Source organism: Sminthopsis crassicaudata, chromosome 4 (assembly GCF_048593235.1).
Source record: "Sminthopsis crassicaudata isolate SCR6 chromosome 4, ASM4859323v1, whole genome shotgun sequence".
Taxonomy (NCBI): domain Eukaryota; kingdom Metazoa; phylum Chordata; class Mammalia; order Dasyuromorphia; family Dasyuridae; genus Sminthopsis; species Sminthopsis crassicaudata.
The window spans coordinates 476,386,226-476,402,206 of NC_133620.1; the positions used below are offsets into that span (position 1 = coordinate 476,386,226).

Below are 15,981 nucleotides of genomic sequence, written 5' to 3' on the forward strand. Positions count from 1 at the left end.
CTGCCCAAGAGCAGTAAGACCTTCAGGGACCGGGGTAACCCAGCACTCTGGGCCCCTGGAGGGAGTAATCCGAAGGTCAGGGGAGCAGAGGGCCCGCTCTACCAGCTCCAGTGCTCAGTGTCATTGGGACTGCAGTCATGTGACACCAAAATACTATATGGATGGATACTGCAATGCACGGGGAAGTCCCCAACCCCCGCCCCCTTTTCTGCCTCCCGAGGGGCGTCTTCTCTCCGTCACAAATGGCCGCTGCATTCCCGGGCCCACCTGTTAACGGCTTGGTTCATGAAGCTGGTCAGAATTCCCAGGGCGTACAGCAGCTGCTGCCGGACGTTCTCAAGCGGCTCCTGGTGCTCCTGCAGCTTCTCCGCGTCGGGAGGCAGCGCCGCCGCCATCCCGCCCTCCGGCCAGGTCCGGCTGACCACGAAGCCCTTGTCCTTCTCGAGCTCAGTGATGGTCTGCTGGAGCTGCTGGATTTTGTGCTCATCTCTCTGACGCTGCAGCTCTAACTCGCGCTGCCAGCCCTTGAAGCACAAGACCACAGACGGCGCGTGTCACCCACGCGCTCGCCGAGCATCCCGACTCTGCCCACCCCGCCCGGCCCCTCGCAGACCCCCAGCAAACGGCTCCCCACCTGCGCTGGGGACCTTCAGTGACGGAGGGGGGGGCGTCCCAACCCGGGGGGCAGCCTGGGCAAGGGCCAGGGCCCCGGCAAGGGGAAATGCAGAATGGGGAGACACACAAGAGGCTGAAATGCTGAGGGTGAAGGGCTTGCCCGGCCCCAGGAGACTCAGCTTCCTGAGCGAGGGAAGATGGCCTGGCCGGGGGCTCCCTGGGAGCTGCCTCGAGCCATTATCAGCCGGCCACTGCTCCAAGAACCCCTGGGAGGGGACGGGCGTTAGCCCTTGCCTTCTAGCCTGCGCGGCGGAAAACTCGCCCAGAAATGGGAAAACTGCCCAGGAGCAAAGGCTCGTTTCTGGGGCCGGGACAAGTGCGAGTGACCTTATTTACTGAGGTCCTTTGACCCCAGCTGAGGGGCAGCAGCGTCCCATTTTTCTGATCCTTATAGGAAGGGCCCACATAAGAACTATGCCAGCCGGGTAAATAGGGCCCCTTCCTCTGGCTCGCTGCTGGCCCTCAGGCCCTGAGCCACTGGACTTGACAGAGAACTGAAGAACCGACATCCTTTTCTCAAGATCCCGGCTGATCCTGAGCCGCCAGGCAGCCCCAGGCCCTCGGTCCACCTTCTCGGCCGGCTCTGTGGCGCTCCTCGGGTCCTCACCTCCCCCTCCGGTGTCTCCCCGTTCCCACCCCTCCCATCTCAGCCGCCTCCCACGGCCCCAGGACCACAGCCCATAATTCCTGGGCTTCCTGCCCAGAGGTTTCCAAGGCGATGACCAAAGGGAGTTCTCCTTGGGTCTCTAAGATGTCACCCCCACACCAGCTCCCACGGGCACTTTTATCCAAGCCCAGGCCTGGTCCTCCTCAGAGCTTGTCCGTGTCCTCCCCTGGCCGTGCCCACCCGTGGGCCCCTCTGCGTTGAGCAGACCACCCCACTTCCCGGCCATCGTCCCCACCGCCTCTCCTCTGCAGAGCCACCGCCCACCATCTTCGCTTCTCCCTCGGCTCTCCTCAATGCTCCCCCGCCTCGTTCTGTGCCCCCCTCCAATCCATCCTCCACCAAGCACCAGGAGGATTTCTCTCAAGCCCCCAACTCTGACCGCCCAGGGCCTCCAGCCTAAAGGCCCGCTGCGGAGCTGGCCTCTCCCCGGCCCCTGTGGCTGCCTCTGGAGCCTCGGCCCCTGAGCCCCACCGAGCGCCTCGTCTCTATCGGGCCCACACGACAGCGCAGGGTCGTGAGCACAGGCGGTGCGCCCCCCGAGAGGAGGTCGGCCCGGGCCGCCGGGCGTCTCACCAGCCTCTCCTTCTCCTTCTTGCCTCTCTTGCCCTTCTCCTCCTCTGCTTGCACCTCGTGCCTCCTCTCCTTGTCCCTCCTGGCCTCCTTGCCGGCCTCGTCCTTCAGCCGGCTCTGCAGCTGCTCTAGCTCGGCCTGCAGCCTGCCCTGCTTGGCCCTCTCCTCGTCCACGTAGCAGAGCAGCTCCTGCTTCTGCTTCTGGAGGGCGTCGGCCGAGGCCTGCAGCCGCCCACTCACCTCTTTCTCCTTCTTCATCTCCTCACAGTGCATCTGTACCTCCAGCTCGAACTGCTTCTGGGCGGCCAGGCCCTGGCGGCGGGCCTCGTCCAGCAGGGCCTGCAGCTCGGCGCCGCGCGCCTTCTCCTCCTTCAGCTTGCGCACGAAGGCGTGCTGCAGCTGGGCCTCCTTCTGGGAGCTCACCTCGCCGGCGCGCTTGCTCAGCTGCTCCGTGACCAGGCGCTCGTGGTTCAGGGCCTCGCCGAGCTCGGCCGAGCGGGCCCGCTCCGCCTCCAGGCTGCGCTGGAGCTCGCCCACCTGGCCGCGCTCCTGGCAGAGGAGCGCCTCGCAGCGGGAGTACTCGATCTGGAGCTCCTTCTTCAGGTTGTCCTTCTCGGCCTGCTCGTGCTGGAGGCTCACCACCAGCTGCCCGTTCTGGCTGCGCTGCTGCTCCAGAGACGCCTGCAGCTCCTGCGTGGAGAGAAGGGCGCCTGTAGCCGGGCCCACGGGCCACAGGCGCGTGCCCCGGCTGTCCCCACGCCCCCCACCCCGGGCCCGTCCCCGAGGGGACCCACCTCGATGGCCTTGGACCTCAGCTCGTCCCTCTGCACGCTCTGCCGCCGCTCCTCTTCCAGCAGCGCCTGCAGCTCGGCCGCCTTCTGCTTCTCGACCTGCAGCCCCTCCAGGGCGGACGCCAGCTCTTTCTCTCTGCAGTCCAGCGCGGATCTGCACGGAGAGAGGGGGCCCGCAACAGGGCCCGACCAGCTGTCACTCTTGCAGAGCAGGAGCCCCAAGCCCTCCGGCCCCAGGCCATCCCTCTGCTCCAGAACCCCTCCTGGGGCCTTGATTGCAAGGGGGCGCCCTGGCTCCCTTCTGCTCTCCCACTCCTCCCGATTTCTCCTAATTCTCTGACCCTCAAAGGCCCGTCCCGGGAAGATGCTGTGGAAGCTGTGACTGGGAGCCCCCCAGCAGCCCGCCCAGCCTGGGCCAGCCCGCCCTCGGTCTCAGACCGACTCTCGAAGGTCGCCAACGGGCCCCCTCTAGACCATCCCTGGTTCCTGCCCTGCCTCCAGCCTCACCTCCCACTAGACCGGGCACGTGGTTCTGCCTAAAGGGCGGTGTGCGGGACAGAGCACCGGGCGCCCCGCTGGGCCGCGCCAGCCTCTCCTCCCAGCAGCCCCAGCGTTCATTGGCCTTGGGAAGCGGCTCTAAAGTCCACGTCATTCCCGGCTGCTCCCTCTCCGGCCCCTCCCCTGCCCAGCACCCAGTCCCCGCTATGACTTCCAGCTACGAGGGGGCTCAGGAGCTACCCAGGCCAAGTTCCTCCCTCTGGAGGCGAGGAATGAAGGCCCAGAGGAAGGAGAGGCTGACGAGCCTGAGGCCTCTGGGGGACTCCTGCCCGGGCTTTCCTAATGGCCGTCTGCATCTCTGGGTGGTGGCGTCAGCTTCCCAGCCCCAGTCTCCCTCCTACGCTCTTTGTTTTCTCCTTTCTAGATGCTCCTGTTTAGGGCACAGACCCCAGAGTCTGCCGAGGCCCCTCCTGCTCATCCCTCCTCATGCCTCAGCACGTGAGCCGCGCCCACGACAGGCTCCTCCCCCGACCCGGCTTCTTCGCTCCGGTGCCAGCCCTCGCTCCCTTCCCAGCTGCCGAGTCCCACGGATTTCATGTGAGCCGAGGGCAAGCCCTCCCCTGCGTCCCACGCCCGTACCTCAGGTGGGCGCCGTCCTTGTGGGCGTCTCTCAGGGATTGGGAAATGGCCTCCTTGTCCCGCCTGCACTCCTCCAGCTGCGCCGCGAGTCCCTGGGCCGCGCTCTGCGCCGCCAGCAACAGCTTCTGAGCTTCTATGCCCTTCTCTTGCTCGGCGGTCAGAGCCTTCTGCAGATCACCCACCAGCCCTTTCTCTTGCTCCACTTTATACTCCAGTAACTCGACTAGGGGGAGGAGCGGGGCAGGAGGGCCGGGTTACCCAGCGAGCGTGGCGGCCGTGGCCCGCCCTGCCCGCCTCCCTGCCCGCGCCCCACCCCCGTTACTTTGCCTCCGGAACTGGTACTCCTGCTTGCTGCCGTGGTCCTCGACGTTGGTGAGGGCCTCATAGAGCTGCTGCAGCTTCTCCTGGTTCTGCAGGTGGGTCATGCGCAGCTGGGCCCGCAGGGCCTGGATCTCCGACAGCAGGCTGCTCCGGTCACTCAGGTGCAGGTTCTCCAACGTTCTCTTCTGCAGCTCCCCCTGGGGGAGGAGCCGAAGCGCAGTGAGCGCCGGGACCCCGCCGGGCGGGCCGCGAGAGAGGGAGGGAGGGGCCGCCCGCCACTCCCCGCCACTACCTGCTCCTTGACGACATCCTCCAGCTTCTCCAGCAGGGACCGCTCGTCTCCAGCCTCCAGATTGCAGAGCTTCGACTGCAGCTCTATCTTGAGCACGTTGCGCTCCTTTTCCAGGACTATTTGGACCGCCTGCAGAAATTCTCCCCAGTCGAAGACTGGATCCGAAGGTTCCTTCGAGACGAGAAAGACCCAGGAGTGCGGTCAAAAAGACGGCTGCCCTCGGTGGCCGGCCCTCCCGGGGCTGGTGGCCAGCCCGCCCCTGCCTGACCCGCTGGGAGTCACCCCTGAGCCTTCCGACCCCATGACTCCACCTTGAGGACCTTGGACAGAGCCCGGCTCCTTTGTGAAAGGGCACACAGACCCCGACCCGGGCACCCGCCCCCCGCCGACCTTGTCCCCTGCTCTGGACGACACGAGGGTGAGGTGCTCTTTGAGGGCCTGCACGGCCTCCAGCAGGCCCTGCCTCTCCTTCTGGAAGAAATCCGGGGGGGTGCGCAGCCGGTCGCTGCCCTGATCCGGGACAGAGGCTTCGGCTTCGGACAAGACCAGGATCTGCTGGCTCTCATCACAGACCATCTTCAGGAGCGCCTGGGGGTTGAACGGGGGAGGGGACGCCTCAGACCCAGGGAGCGGCTGCCTGGAGCGGGCGGGGGAGGGCGCTGGTCCCGCCTGCTGGGGTGCTCGCCTTCCCCCGTCCCGGCTGAGGAGCCACTCAGAAGCGGCAGGTCAGAGTGACTGCAGCCTTCGCCACGCTCGCCCTTCCCCGCTTGCTCGACGTGCGATCTCTCCCGCTCCGACCCCCTCCCTGTAGTCTCCCCCGCCAGGCTCTGCCCCTTCAGGGGGTCCTTGTGGAAGCTTCGGTGACTCCCGGCACGACCTCAAATGCAGCCCGGGTCCGTCTGAAGCGGCTGCGGGCGCAGGCGACCGAGCGCCGGCCTGGAGTCTGAAGGCGGCCCCCCCACTGCCTGGGCAAGCCGCCCGCTTCCCTGCCTCCCTGTACCCCGCAGACCCAGTGGCACCTCCTGGCGCCGTCACAAGGATCGAACAAGAGGCTGCCACGGCTTCTGTGCTCCGGAGGCCCTCTGCCTGGCCGAAAGGCGTCCCCTCCCCCGGCTGCACGGGGAACCTGATGGCTGAGCTGGGGAGTTCGGCACTGACCCCAGCCCGGAAGCAGCCTGCACTGCCCTGCCCCCGTCTGCCACCACGCACGGCATTTGGGGTCGGGACATTTCACAGGCCAAGCGAAGTTGGGGCGCTGACAACGTGCCGGCCGGAGCCAGGACCCCTGAACCTGGGTGTGTCCCTAGTCCCCCACTCGTCCCCCCAAACCAGCCCGGCCCAGTTGCGCGTGGCCGCAGCACGACCCGACTTCACTCTCCACTCCTGCTCCTCTCGGCGACTCTAAGGTTCATCCGCTCGGCAGCTGGCCCTGCACTGCTCGCCACCAAGGAGGGAGAGGGACACCCTGTCCCCTCACCGCTGAAGGGGGGGGTTCCTCTCTTTCCTTCTGGCTCCCAGGGGACTCCCCCCATTCTAGCCGCTTCCCCAGATGTTTTGTGGGGGCCGAAACTTGGCCGCTGTGGAAAGATGCTAGACACGGACGGCGCCCAACACGAGGCTCCGGCTCTAACTCCAAGCCCGGCCCCGGCGTCCGGCCACGTTCCCGAACCCTGTGGGGGATTACCTTCATCTGCTTGGACTGCATTTCTAATTTATCCTTCATTGGTTTGAAAGGCCTTTGAACCATGCCAGATTTCTGAGCTCGGTGAAGATGAGCCACAGGGCGAGAGGGCGGAGGTCCCGAGCGGTACGAATCCTGCTTTAGTTTGTCTGGAAAGTCAGAGATCCGACCTAAACGGGAACACAAATGGGGGTTCAGAGCGACCCCGGGCGGTTTCTCAAGCAAGCCCGGGCCGTGCGGGCCGACTCCTTGGGAGCAGGAGCCGAGGAGGGGCCCCTGGGCCAATGAGAAGGGCTCTGCTGGGGGGCCCGGGGGGTGTTGCCAATCACACAACTCCAATAGAGGGGAAGGAGACACTTTTGAACGCCAGTGAGGACCGCGCCTGTCCCCCCCCCCCCCCCAACTCACTGATGTCATGGCCAAGGCCGTCCCCTCCTGAGCCGGGCGTTTTGGACTGTCGACCTTCTTGCAAATCCTTTGGTGTTAGGATGACGTTCTCAACATCTTTTTCCTGTCCAAAAGAGAAGCGTTTCCCATCTGTCCCTGGGCTGCACCGGTAACCCCCCGCGCTTGTGAGTGCTTCCTGGCCGGGGAGATGAAGTCCTAAGTCTCCATCAGAAAACCAGGGGCCCTGACTTTGGAAAAGAGAAATCGTCCCTACGGGCAGCGAGTAGCGCAACAGCGGCCGAGGGTCCCGAGAGTGCCGTTCAAGCAGCGGCGGGCTCGGGATCCCGGCTCCCCGGGGACCCCCCCGCGCCACCGAGACAAGGGAGCCGGGGTGGGCCGGGACCCTTCGCCCCACGAGCCTGGCGTAGCCTCTGCCGCTCTCCCCAACCTGCACCAAAGGCCCGTTCTTGGCGAGTACCTCGGCCCCTCAGGCTTCCCTCCCTCCTTCGCTCCTGACCCTTGGAGCGTGACCGGCCTGGATCAGACACAGCAATGCCTTAGGGCCAAAATCCCCCCAGAAGACAAGGAAGTGGGGGTTGACCTGCAGAAAGTGAGTCTTGCCCACACACCGTGCTGACCCCTGGGCTCTGAGCTATGCTTCAAAAGCTGCTCTCATGACCTTTGGCCAGGAGGTGAACTAATAATGGGGGAGGTCTGGGACAGCTGGCCAGGAGAGGGACAACCCATTTCCATGGGAACATGTTGAAGTCACACTACCTGAGGACGGGCCAGGGGCACCAGACCTCCGGGAAGCCCCGGGGGAGGACATCCCCTCCCCCAGTGCCCATCACCTTCCCCGCAGCGCCTCAGTCCTGAAGCAGCCCCGGGGGCGAGGGGCGCTGGCCCAGCCAGCCCAGGGCGGGCAGGGACTTCTCCAGCCCTCTGTACTCCGGCCACAAAAACGGCTCCAAGGAGAACCAAAGGGAGAGAGACGGCAGAACAAAGCGGGCACCTTACCAAAATCCTCCTCTTGAGGTCCTGGCCGGCATCGGGCTGCGACTTGTCCTTACAGGCCGGAGGGCTGGCTGCCAGCCCCGGGAGAGCAGGCAAGCCCAAGTAGCCTGAGGAGTCCGGCAGAGCCAAGGAGCGCCAGGCCGCTTCGGGGCTCTGCAGGCCGGCGGTGTGCGAGAGGGGCGTCAGGTGGAGGCTGGGCAGGCTCTCCAGCGTGGAGTCTCTGCGGACCAGCTCCGGGGAGCCCAGGGAGGAGGCGTCCGTGTCCAGGATCGTGTCCCGGAAGTGCTCCACAGTCTCCAGGGCATCCGTGTCGACCTGTGACCCGTTCTCGGAGCTGCCGGCCCAAGAAGGGGAGCCCTGGGCGGACCCTTGGCTCGGCTCCCCGGAACGCTTGCCTGCATCTGGAGGGGGTGAGCCCCGGCTTTTCATCTGCGCCGGGACGTTCGAAGCAGCCACTCGCTCTTCGAAGTAGGAGCTCTCGGGAGTCAGGGGCTCGGCGTAGTCTGGGTCTCCACTCCGGCTGCTGGGGAAAGAGTCCGGGCTCTGGTCAAACTGGAACTGGCGCCTGCCCCGTCCCGGAGGAGCGTAACCGTTCGTGTCGTCGGCCGAGTCCCACAACTGACAGACGCTGCTGCATTCTGGCCCTGGCGAGACGGGCGAGCCCGAGTCCGTGGCCGACTGGCCCCGAGAGGTCCGTGAGACCCGCCCGTGAGGTCTCTGGCTGGGACTGGCCCGCGCAGCGCGCTCCAACTGCCCCGGCGAGTGCGGCTGCTTCCCGCCGTCGGCGTCTCTGTCTGCGGAGGATATGGACTTGATCAGGTGATGGAGCTTCTCCAGAATGTGCCTCACTTGGGTCATCAGGTCTCCTCTGTGCAGCTGATCCCCCTCCATCGGCTGCTGCTGAATCTGCGGTTGGACAAAGGCGGGGGTTACTAAGCAGCGGGACCCGGGAGGGCTCGGCTGCCGCGGACACTGGCGAGGGCCCTTCTGCTTCCAACCCTCCCGGGACCGGAGCCCCAGTCCCAGCCCTCTTGGCCAGGAAGGAGAGAGCGAAGGGAGAAAGCTTCCTCGGCCCCAAGAGGCCGCCAGGTGGGGGCTCGGCCCTGCCGCGGGCCCACCCTGGATCTGGCTGCCAGGAAAGCTGGGAGCTCAGAGGCGGCTCCCAGAGGCGGGAAGGGCTTCGGAGGGGCCACACAGGCCAAGAAACGTGGCCGCGCGGCCTTCCCCACGAGGACAGAGCAAGGAGGAGGGAAAGGACAGGCGCAGACGGAGCAAGGGAAGAAGGCTGGGCAGGGGGCCGCCCGCAGGAGGAAATGTTCTCTTCTGACCCATTTCCCCTCTAATAAAGGTTTCTTGCTCGGTGCTTCCTTGGCTGAATTTCTCATTTTCCCTGAAACGAGCAGTTCCTTTGGCCTCTTTTTGCTGCCAGGAGTTGTTTCCCTCGTTCTCCCCAGTTCTGCCCCCCGCCCCCCGTGGTGACCATTCCTAGGACTTCCCTGACGTGACTGCCTCACGATCGGAAGGTGTGTCCTGTGTGTGTCCCCCAGCCTGGTGCTCATCTTTGCTGTTCTGCTCTTTAACTGGGGCGGGGAGGGGCTTTCACGAGTGGTCGGGGTCCCCAGGTCCAGCCCCTCCCGCCCCGGCGCCGAGCTCCCACCTGCGGCCTGTGCCCTAGGCCGACTCACCCAGACTGTCAGCCCGTACCCCGGAACTCGCCGGCTCTGTCCTCTCACTACTCAGGCCCCCCCATCCTGCCCTCATTCATCTGCCGGGTCAGGGAACCCTACTTCTAAGAGTGACCCCACATTCACCTGGACGGAACGCACACGGGACCGCAGAGGACCGATCAGGTTCTGGGGGCGAGAGCTCCGAGTCTGGAGTCAGGAAGCCCAGAATTCAAATCTGGCCTCAGACACTCACAGCCTGTGGCCCTGGGCCCCGGCCTTTCCTGCCTCGGTTCCCTCAACTGCCAAATGCTGGGAGTCACAATGGCCCCTACCTCGCAGGGCTGCTGTGATGCCTGAATGAGGCATTTGTGAAATCCTCAGGGCTGCCCACACCAGGCATCGAAGCAGTGCTGGCTCTGCCCTGCCCCCACCCGGGGGCCGGCTGCAGAAGGGAGCGCCCTTGGGCCCTGCCTGAGGTACCTTCCGTCCTCCTAAAGGCTGGCTGCGGGGCTCTTTATTCAACGACATCTTATTTTTCATAAAGAGGAGCTCAGACTCCAGCTGTTTCTGACAGACCGTCAGCACCGAGATCACCCTTTCCCTCCTCAGGATCCCTGCCTCCTTGCGGATCGCCGGGCCTTTGGGGGCGAAGGCCGCCTCCTCAACTAGACTCTAAAATAAAGGGGAAAACGGACACCGTGGGGAGGGGGACTCGGCCCGCCTCGAGGCTCTCCTCACAAGAGGAGCCGGCCAGGCCACGGCCCTCGAGGTGAGCCAGACAGGCCACAAGGCCCGGGCTTTGGCCACGACCTCTGGCTGAGGGGCCCACACGGCCTTTCCCGGGGTTTTGCTCCCTTGGCTGCTCCGCTCCTCCCCCACCCAAAATGCAGCCGGCCGCTCCTGGTCACAGCCGGGGGGGCGCAGACTGAGCAGCCCCCGCTGCGTGCAGACTAACAGGAGCCCAAATCACGGGAATCGGCAATCCGGCTCCCAGCAGTGCGAGCCCGCCTTATGGCCAAGGGTTCTCAGCCCCCAGTTCCTACGGGGAAGGGGGGACTTTGCGAAAGAAAGGCTTGTGGGAGAAGCTCCCATGCATGTCCCAGGTTCACATTGCACCTGAATTGTCCCAGAACTCTCTGCCCAGCCAATCACTGCACAGCACGGACATCGGCCCTGCCGTGGAGCTGATGCCTGAACGGCTCTGGCCCAGCCGCCTTTTACACTCCTGAAAAGCTGCTTCTCAGAAAAAATTAGGGATTTTAAACACGTTTCCTTTTTAGAGAAAATACTTTTAAAAATTGAAAGAAAAAAGCAAAAGCTTCTGGCTAAGAAAATGAGCAAAGGCAAACGCTGCTTCCCAGCGCGCGGCAGATCCCGCTGGACACGCAGCGCCTTGTGCTGAGCTAAAGCGGAAGGCCCCCGCCCCCCCTGTTATGTGGGGAGGGGTGACGCAGGGGAGCACCCCCTCCAAAAACCACAGGCTCTGGCAGGACTCCCAGGCCCTGCCCTAAAGCAGGGCCCTGCCCCCAGCCCACCTGACCCAAAGGAAGCCTGGCCTGAAGCTACATCCCTGATCCTCTGAGGCGCCCCCACCCTGGAAGCACCGGCCTTTTCCCGGTGCACAGAGAAAGAGAAGGCGGGAAAGCAAGAGAGAAGCAGCAATGGCAGGAAGAAAGAGTGGCTAGGACTGGCAGGCTGCCCTGAGGGCAGGCCCCGCCCCGCCGCCGAGAACTGTGGAAAGGAAGAAAAGGCTCTCTGGGAAGAGATCTCAAAGCCCCTCACTCCCCCTTTCTGGGTACACTCTCCTCTCAAACCCTGCATACCCAGCCATCACCACACTGCCCCTGGGTAGCAGCGGCCAGCTGCCCCGGCCTGGCAGCCTGACCCCGCGCTTCCTCTGCGCCGGCTCCTTGAGCGACTCGATCGCTCCGATGCGCCTCCCGAGCGTGAGCTCCAGACAGGGGCCACCCAGGAGCCCGCGCTCCGGGTGGGCCCAGAGTGTCCGCTCCCTTCAGGTCGTTCTGGATCTGTACTTGACATTGGGGCCCGCAGGCCTGGTGCTGATCGAGCGCCACCTGGTAGGTGACCAGCTTCCGGGTGAGGGCCTGCAGCTTCAGGTCCAGGCCGACACACTGAGTCCGAAGCATCTGCAGCTCGGGAGGCTCCCCGGAGCCCCACACCCTCCTGCCCTCCAGGTCCCTCTCCAGGCGCGAGCAGGCCGACGCCAGGACGCGCAGCTCGGCCAAGAAGGCGCCCCTCTCCTGGGCCAGAGCGTCGGCCTCGGCTTCCTTCTCGAGGAAGGCGGCCTGCCAGTGCCGGGCCTGCGAGGCCGCCCTCTTGGCCTCCGCCTCCTTCAGAGACAGCTGGTGGCTCAGCAGGTCCAGCCGCTCGGTGGAAGCCGCGCGGACGCTCTGCAGGTCCCGCTCGAGGGCTTCCACCCGCAGCCGGCACTGGCTCTCCTTCTCCCGCAGGGCGTCCCGTAGCTGCTCCACGTGAGGGTCCGGCTCCCTCGCTCCCTCGTCGGGCGCGGCGGCCCGAAAGGAGAAGAGGCCCTTCCGGAGCTCTCGCTGCAGATTCTCGGGCTGGGAGCTGTCCGAGTCGCCCTGGCTGTCGCTGACTTCGTGAACCACGGGCCCCAGGAGGGAGAGCTCCTGCTGCAGCTTCTCAATGACTTCATGCAGCTGCTCGGCCTCCTCCAGCTTCTCCTTTCGTAATCGTTCTTGGTTCTCACGCAAGTTTTCAATGACAACTTTTAGCTCCTCTATTTCAGAGCTCCTATCGTCCATCACCTGAGTAGGAAGCAAATGGCACAGGCCAGTTACGCACAGGAAGGGGCAGAACTCCTTCCTCTGGGATCATGGGCTTTTAAGCAACTCAAAAACACAACCGGATGCCATCTTCCCGGAAGTCTGAGGAAAGAGACCCGTGTCCTTCTGAGGAGGGGGTGGAGTGGCTATAACCCAATTAGAGACAGTCCAAGAGTGTTCAGTTCCACGACAGTCTGAGGAAAAAGAAGCTGTGAGAAAAGCCAAGAGAGAGCAAGAAAGAGGTGGAGGCTGTGAGAAAAGCCAAGAGAGACTAAGGAGGAGGTGGAGGCTGTGAGAAAAGCCAAGAGAGACTAAGGAGGAGGTGGAGGCTGTGAGAAAAGCCAAGAGAGACTAAGGAGGAGGTGGAGGCTGAGAGAAAAGCCAAGAGAGACTAAGGAGGAGGTGGAGGCTGTGAGAAAAGCCAAGAGAGACTAAGGAGGAGGTGGAGGCTGAGAGAAAAGCCAAGAGAGACTAAGGAGGAGGTGGAGGCTGAGAGAAAAGCCAAGAGAGACTAAGGAGGAGGTGGAGGCTGAGAGAAAAGCCAAGAGAGACTAAGGAGGAGGTGGAGGCTGAGAGAAAAGCCAAGAGAGACTAAGGAGGAGGTGGAGGCTGAGAGAAAAGCCAAGAGAGACTAAGGAGGAGGTGGAGGCTGAGAGAAAAGCCAAGAGAGACTAAGGAGGAGGGAGGGAGGATCGGGGTCCTCCAGGGGCACGCTGCCTGTGGTGATGAGGCAAGACCAGGAGCAAGGAGAAGATGGGGGCAGCAGAAGGATGACAGGGCAGTGAGAGAGCAAGGGGGAAAACACATACACGCCTCCTCCAACCTCACAGAAAGGGGGCCAATGGAAATGTTGATGGGTCATTTCTGGTTCTGCAGAGTCGGAAGAGTGACAAAAAGGAGGCGCTCAGAGGCATTCTGAATCTCGCCCTCACTGAGAAGTGAGAAGCAGAAATGCGCCCAGGGACCAAGAGAGGGGCTCTGGGCTGGAAGGGGTTTCGGGTGGTCTGACCACACGCCATCAAGTCCTCTTAAGAGAACCTTTGTGAGGAAATGATCCCAGTTGGTGTGGCCAGAGCAGGTAGGCCATACTGCCCAAGCGCACCACAAGTGATAAAGGGCCTCGAAGGGAGTGATTACAATGTGGAATTGCAGCAGGAAGGATGCAAGTCTCCTGGGGGGGGGGGGCCTGGAAGGGATCCTCCCTCTTCCCATCCGCCGCCCCAGAACCCACAACAGATCCGCACGGCCTTGGAGGAGGCAGGGCCAGCACTGAGCACAGCCCGACCCAAGGGGCTTCTCGGAGGATTCCACAGGCCAGAGGACCAGGGTGCCCCAGCTCTGGAGCCTCGCTGCCTGGGGCCCCCAATCCCCGGAGCCCTGCCGGGGCGGCAGAGGCAGCCGCTCTCAGGGAGGAGACTGCAGACTGGAAAGGAGCGGGACAAAAAAAGGGCATCACCTTGAGCTCCACCGTATGCTCTACCTCGTGCTGCTTTCCCTTAATCTGCTCATTCAAAGAGACAACCTCCTGTTCTCTGTTTTGTAGAAAAGCCTGTGGAAATCAAAGACAGAGCTGTTGGGGCATCTCAAATGGCAAACTTGTGGGGAGGTTCGAGACATGACGGGCTCTCCAGGGGGTCCTGGCAGCGCCCGGCGAATAGTCCCAAGGGACTTTAGCAGCCAACCAGGCCAACAAAACGGTGACTCGTGGCACGGGAGGCGGGCCTCCTGTACCGTCTGGCCGGGCTGCATGAGGACCGTCCCTTCACGGATGCCGGGAAGGCCGCACAGTCCTTGGGGCACACTCAATCGGCTCTCCACAGATCTGCCTGGGACCCTTCCTCAGTCAAGGCCCGGGAAGAGTTTCTCTCAAGAAGTTCTGACTTAAAACAAGACTGAGACCTGGTGCTGAGCCCTCCTGGTGCCCTTTGCCACTCTGAACAGCCGCCCATCGCCTCACTTCCTACACACTCTAGTTCCCAGCTTGCTTTGGGGTATCCTTGAGGGCAGGGACTGAATTTGTATCCCCAGAGCTTAGCACAATGCCTAGAAGCCAGTGCCCAGTAAGTACTGAAGAAATGTTGACTGGTCGTGTGTCTCAGGCCAACGTGCTATTTTAAAGACAATTATTATGCGCTTTAATAAATAAATTGTTCACCTTGATGAAATGAATTCAGATCTGTCACTGAAATAGATCATTTCACCCAACAGATTGATGCTTCCTTAGGATCACAAAGACGACTGTACAATACCCTTCTACAAAGACACTCAAACAGGACAACAGCTTGTTTTCCAGTGAAAACGGTCCGGATTTCTGAAGCCCCCAAGTTTCGGTCCTTTCTGTATCCTTGAGAATACATGAAAATAGCAGCAAAGAAGTGACGTGACCCACGACGTGATACTCACGCAAAGGGGCTTAGAAAGAAAATCAGGGACTATTTCTGCTTTGGAAAGTTGTTTTAGAAGCATACTGCCGCCTGTTCTAACTACTAATTACTAACTCCCGCACCCAGTCCCTCTCTACAACACATAGCACATGTACTTACTTCTTTAAACACAAAATATCTCAGGAAACTAATTCTAATTCATGCTCTTAAATTTCTTTTTTTTTTTTTTTCAATAAATAGCTTTTTAAAAAAATAGTCTTCAGCCCTTGCAAAACCTTGTGTTCCAAATTTTTCTCCGTCCTTTCCCCTCACCCCCTCCTTCCCCCTTCCCTAGACTGAAAGTAATCCAATATAGGTTAAACATGTGCTATTCTTCTATACATATTTCCGCATTTATCATATTACACAAGAAAAAAAAAAAAAAGATCAAAAAGGAAAAAAAAATGAAAAAAAAAAAAGCAAGCAAACAATCACCAAAAAGGTAAAATACTCGGTTGTGATCTCCCTCCGGTTCCCACAGTTCCCTCCCTCTCTGGGTGCTGATGGCCCCCTCCATCCCAAGTCGACTGGAAGTAGAATGAATCAGCTCAAGGCTGAAAAACAAGGTTGACTCAAGTCTCAAGTACAAGGAAATGCTCACAGCAGAAATGAGTGGATCCAATTCGTGTTGTTAATCTTAAACACCGACCTAGATTCTGATTATGGCAAAGATAACAATAGAAGCATAAGTGTATCATTTCCAAAATGTCACTTCCTCCAGTGCAAGGCACTCAAAATACTCGGTTTCTCGCTGTCTGGAGGCTAAGAGCTGAATCCAGAAGATTTGAGTTAATGATCATTTGTGAATGATCTCACCTTTATCAGATTCATTCAAAAGAATCTGCAGGAAGGTGTGAGTCCAGAAGGCGGCCTTCAGGGCCTCTTCTGTAAATGAAGGGGTAGGGAGAAGGGACAAGCTAGACCGGCGCCAGAGAACTGGCGGACGGACGGCGGAAACCGCCAAGGACCAGGCACCGTTTCCTCACCCAAGCGGGAGAACAAAAGGAGCTAACAGGGAGTGGCAACGCAGAGGAAGATAACGGAACCAGCTCCTGACCCAAATGAGCTCCACAGGGCATCGTGGAACAAGCATGCCAGTCAGCCAATTGAGGGCCTACTGTGTGTCAGGGGCTGGGCTAAGGGCAAGGAAGACAAAAAAAGGCAAAAGATGGTGCCTGCCCTGGAGCTCCTGCTGGAAAGGGGAAGAATAGGCCCGAGCAAGCTCTCCACAGGATAAACAGGAAGTCATCAACAGACGGAAGGCAACGTCAGAGGGATTTAGCAGAGGGAGAGCATTCCGAGAAAGGGGGACGCCCAAAGACAATGGCCAGAGTAGAGAGATAAGAGGGTCTTGTCGCCGGAGCAGCCAGGAGGCTGAGAGCACTGGATCCAAGAGGACTCTTAAGGAGATTGAAAAGGGAGGAAGGGGCAGGGTAGGAGGAAGGGTAAGGAAGGCCGGGGGGAGGGGCCAAGGAGTGAATGAGGCAGCAGCGAGGGCCCAGTGAAGGCTGGACTGTGAACTACCACTAGGTGAAATCTCTGGAAGGCA

At 61.6% G+C, this 15,981-nt stretch overlaps 1 protein-coding gene across 11 annotated transcripts in view; it reads right to left on the minus strand.

Annotated features, from left to right (window-relative positions):
- PCNT (pericentrin) overlaps window positions 1-15,981 on the minus strand; it is a 94,460-nt gene that overhangs the window by 15,848 nt on the left and 62,631 nt on the right. For 9 of the 11 annotated variants that reach the window (XM_074264478.1, XM_074264483.1, XM_074264482.1 and 6 more), the window contains 12 exons: window positions 13,466-13,558; window positions 11,026-11,991; window positions 7,539-8,441; window positions 6,543-6,645; window positions 6,138-6,304; window positions 4,844-5,041; window positions 4,454-4,624; window positions 4,163-4,358; window positions 3,841-4,063; window positions 2,707-2,857; window positions 1,916-2,602; window positions 268-524 (listed from right to left, as the gene is read on the minus strand). In XM_074264478.1, coding sequence (XP_074120579.1) covers window positions 268-524; window positions 1,916-2,602; window positions 2,707-2,857; window positions 3,841-4,063; window positions 4,163-4,358; window positions 4,454-4,624; window positions 4,844-5,041; window positions 6,138-6,304; window positions 6,543-6,645; window positions 7,539-8,441; window positions 11,026-11,991; window positions 13,466-13,558 — 4,115 coding nt within the window. The remainder of the gene's footprint in view (window positions 1-267; window positions 525-1,915; window positions 2,603-2,706; window positions 2,858-3,840; window positions 4,064-4,162; window positions 4,359-4,453; window positions 4,625-4,843; window positions 5,042-6,137; window positions 6,305-6,542; window positions 6,646-7,538; window positions 8,442-11,025; window positions 11,992-13,465; window positions 13,559-15,981) is intronic. The other 2 variants (XM_074264481.1, XM_074264486.1) reach the window with 2 other exon arrangements.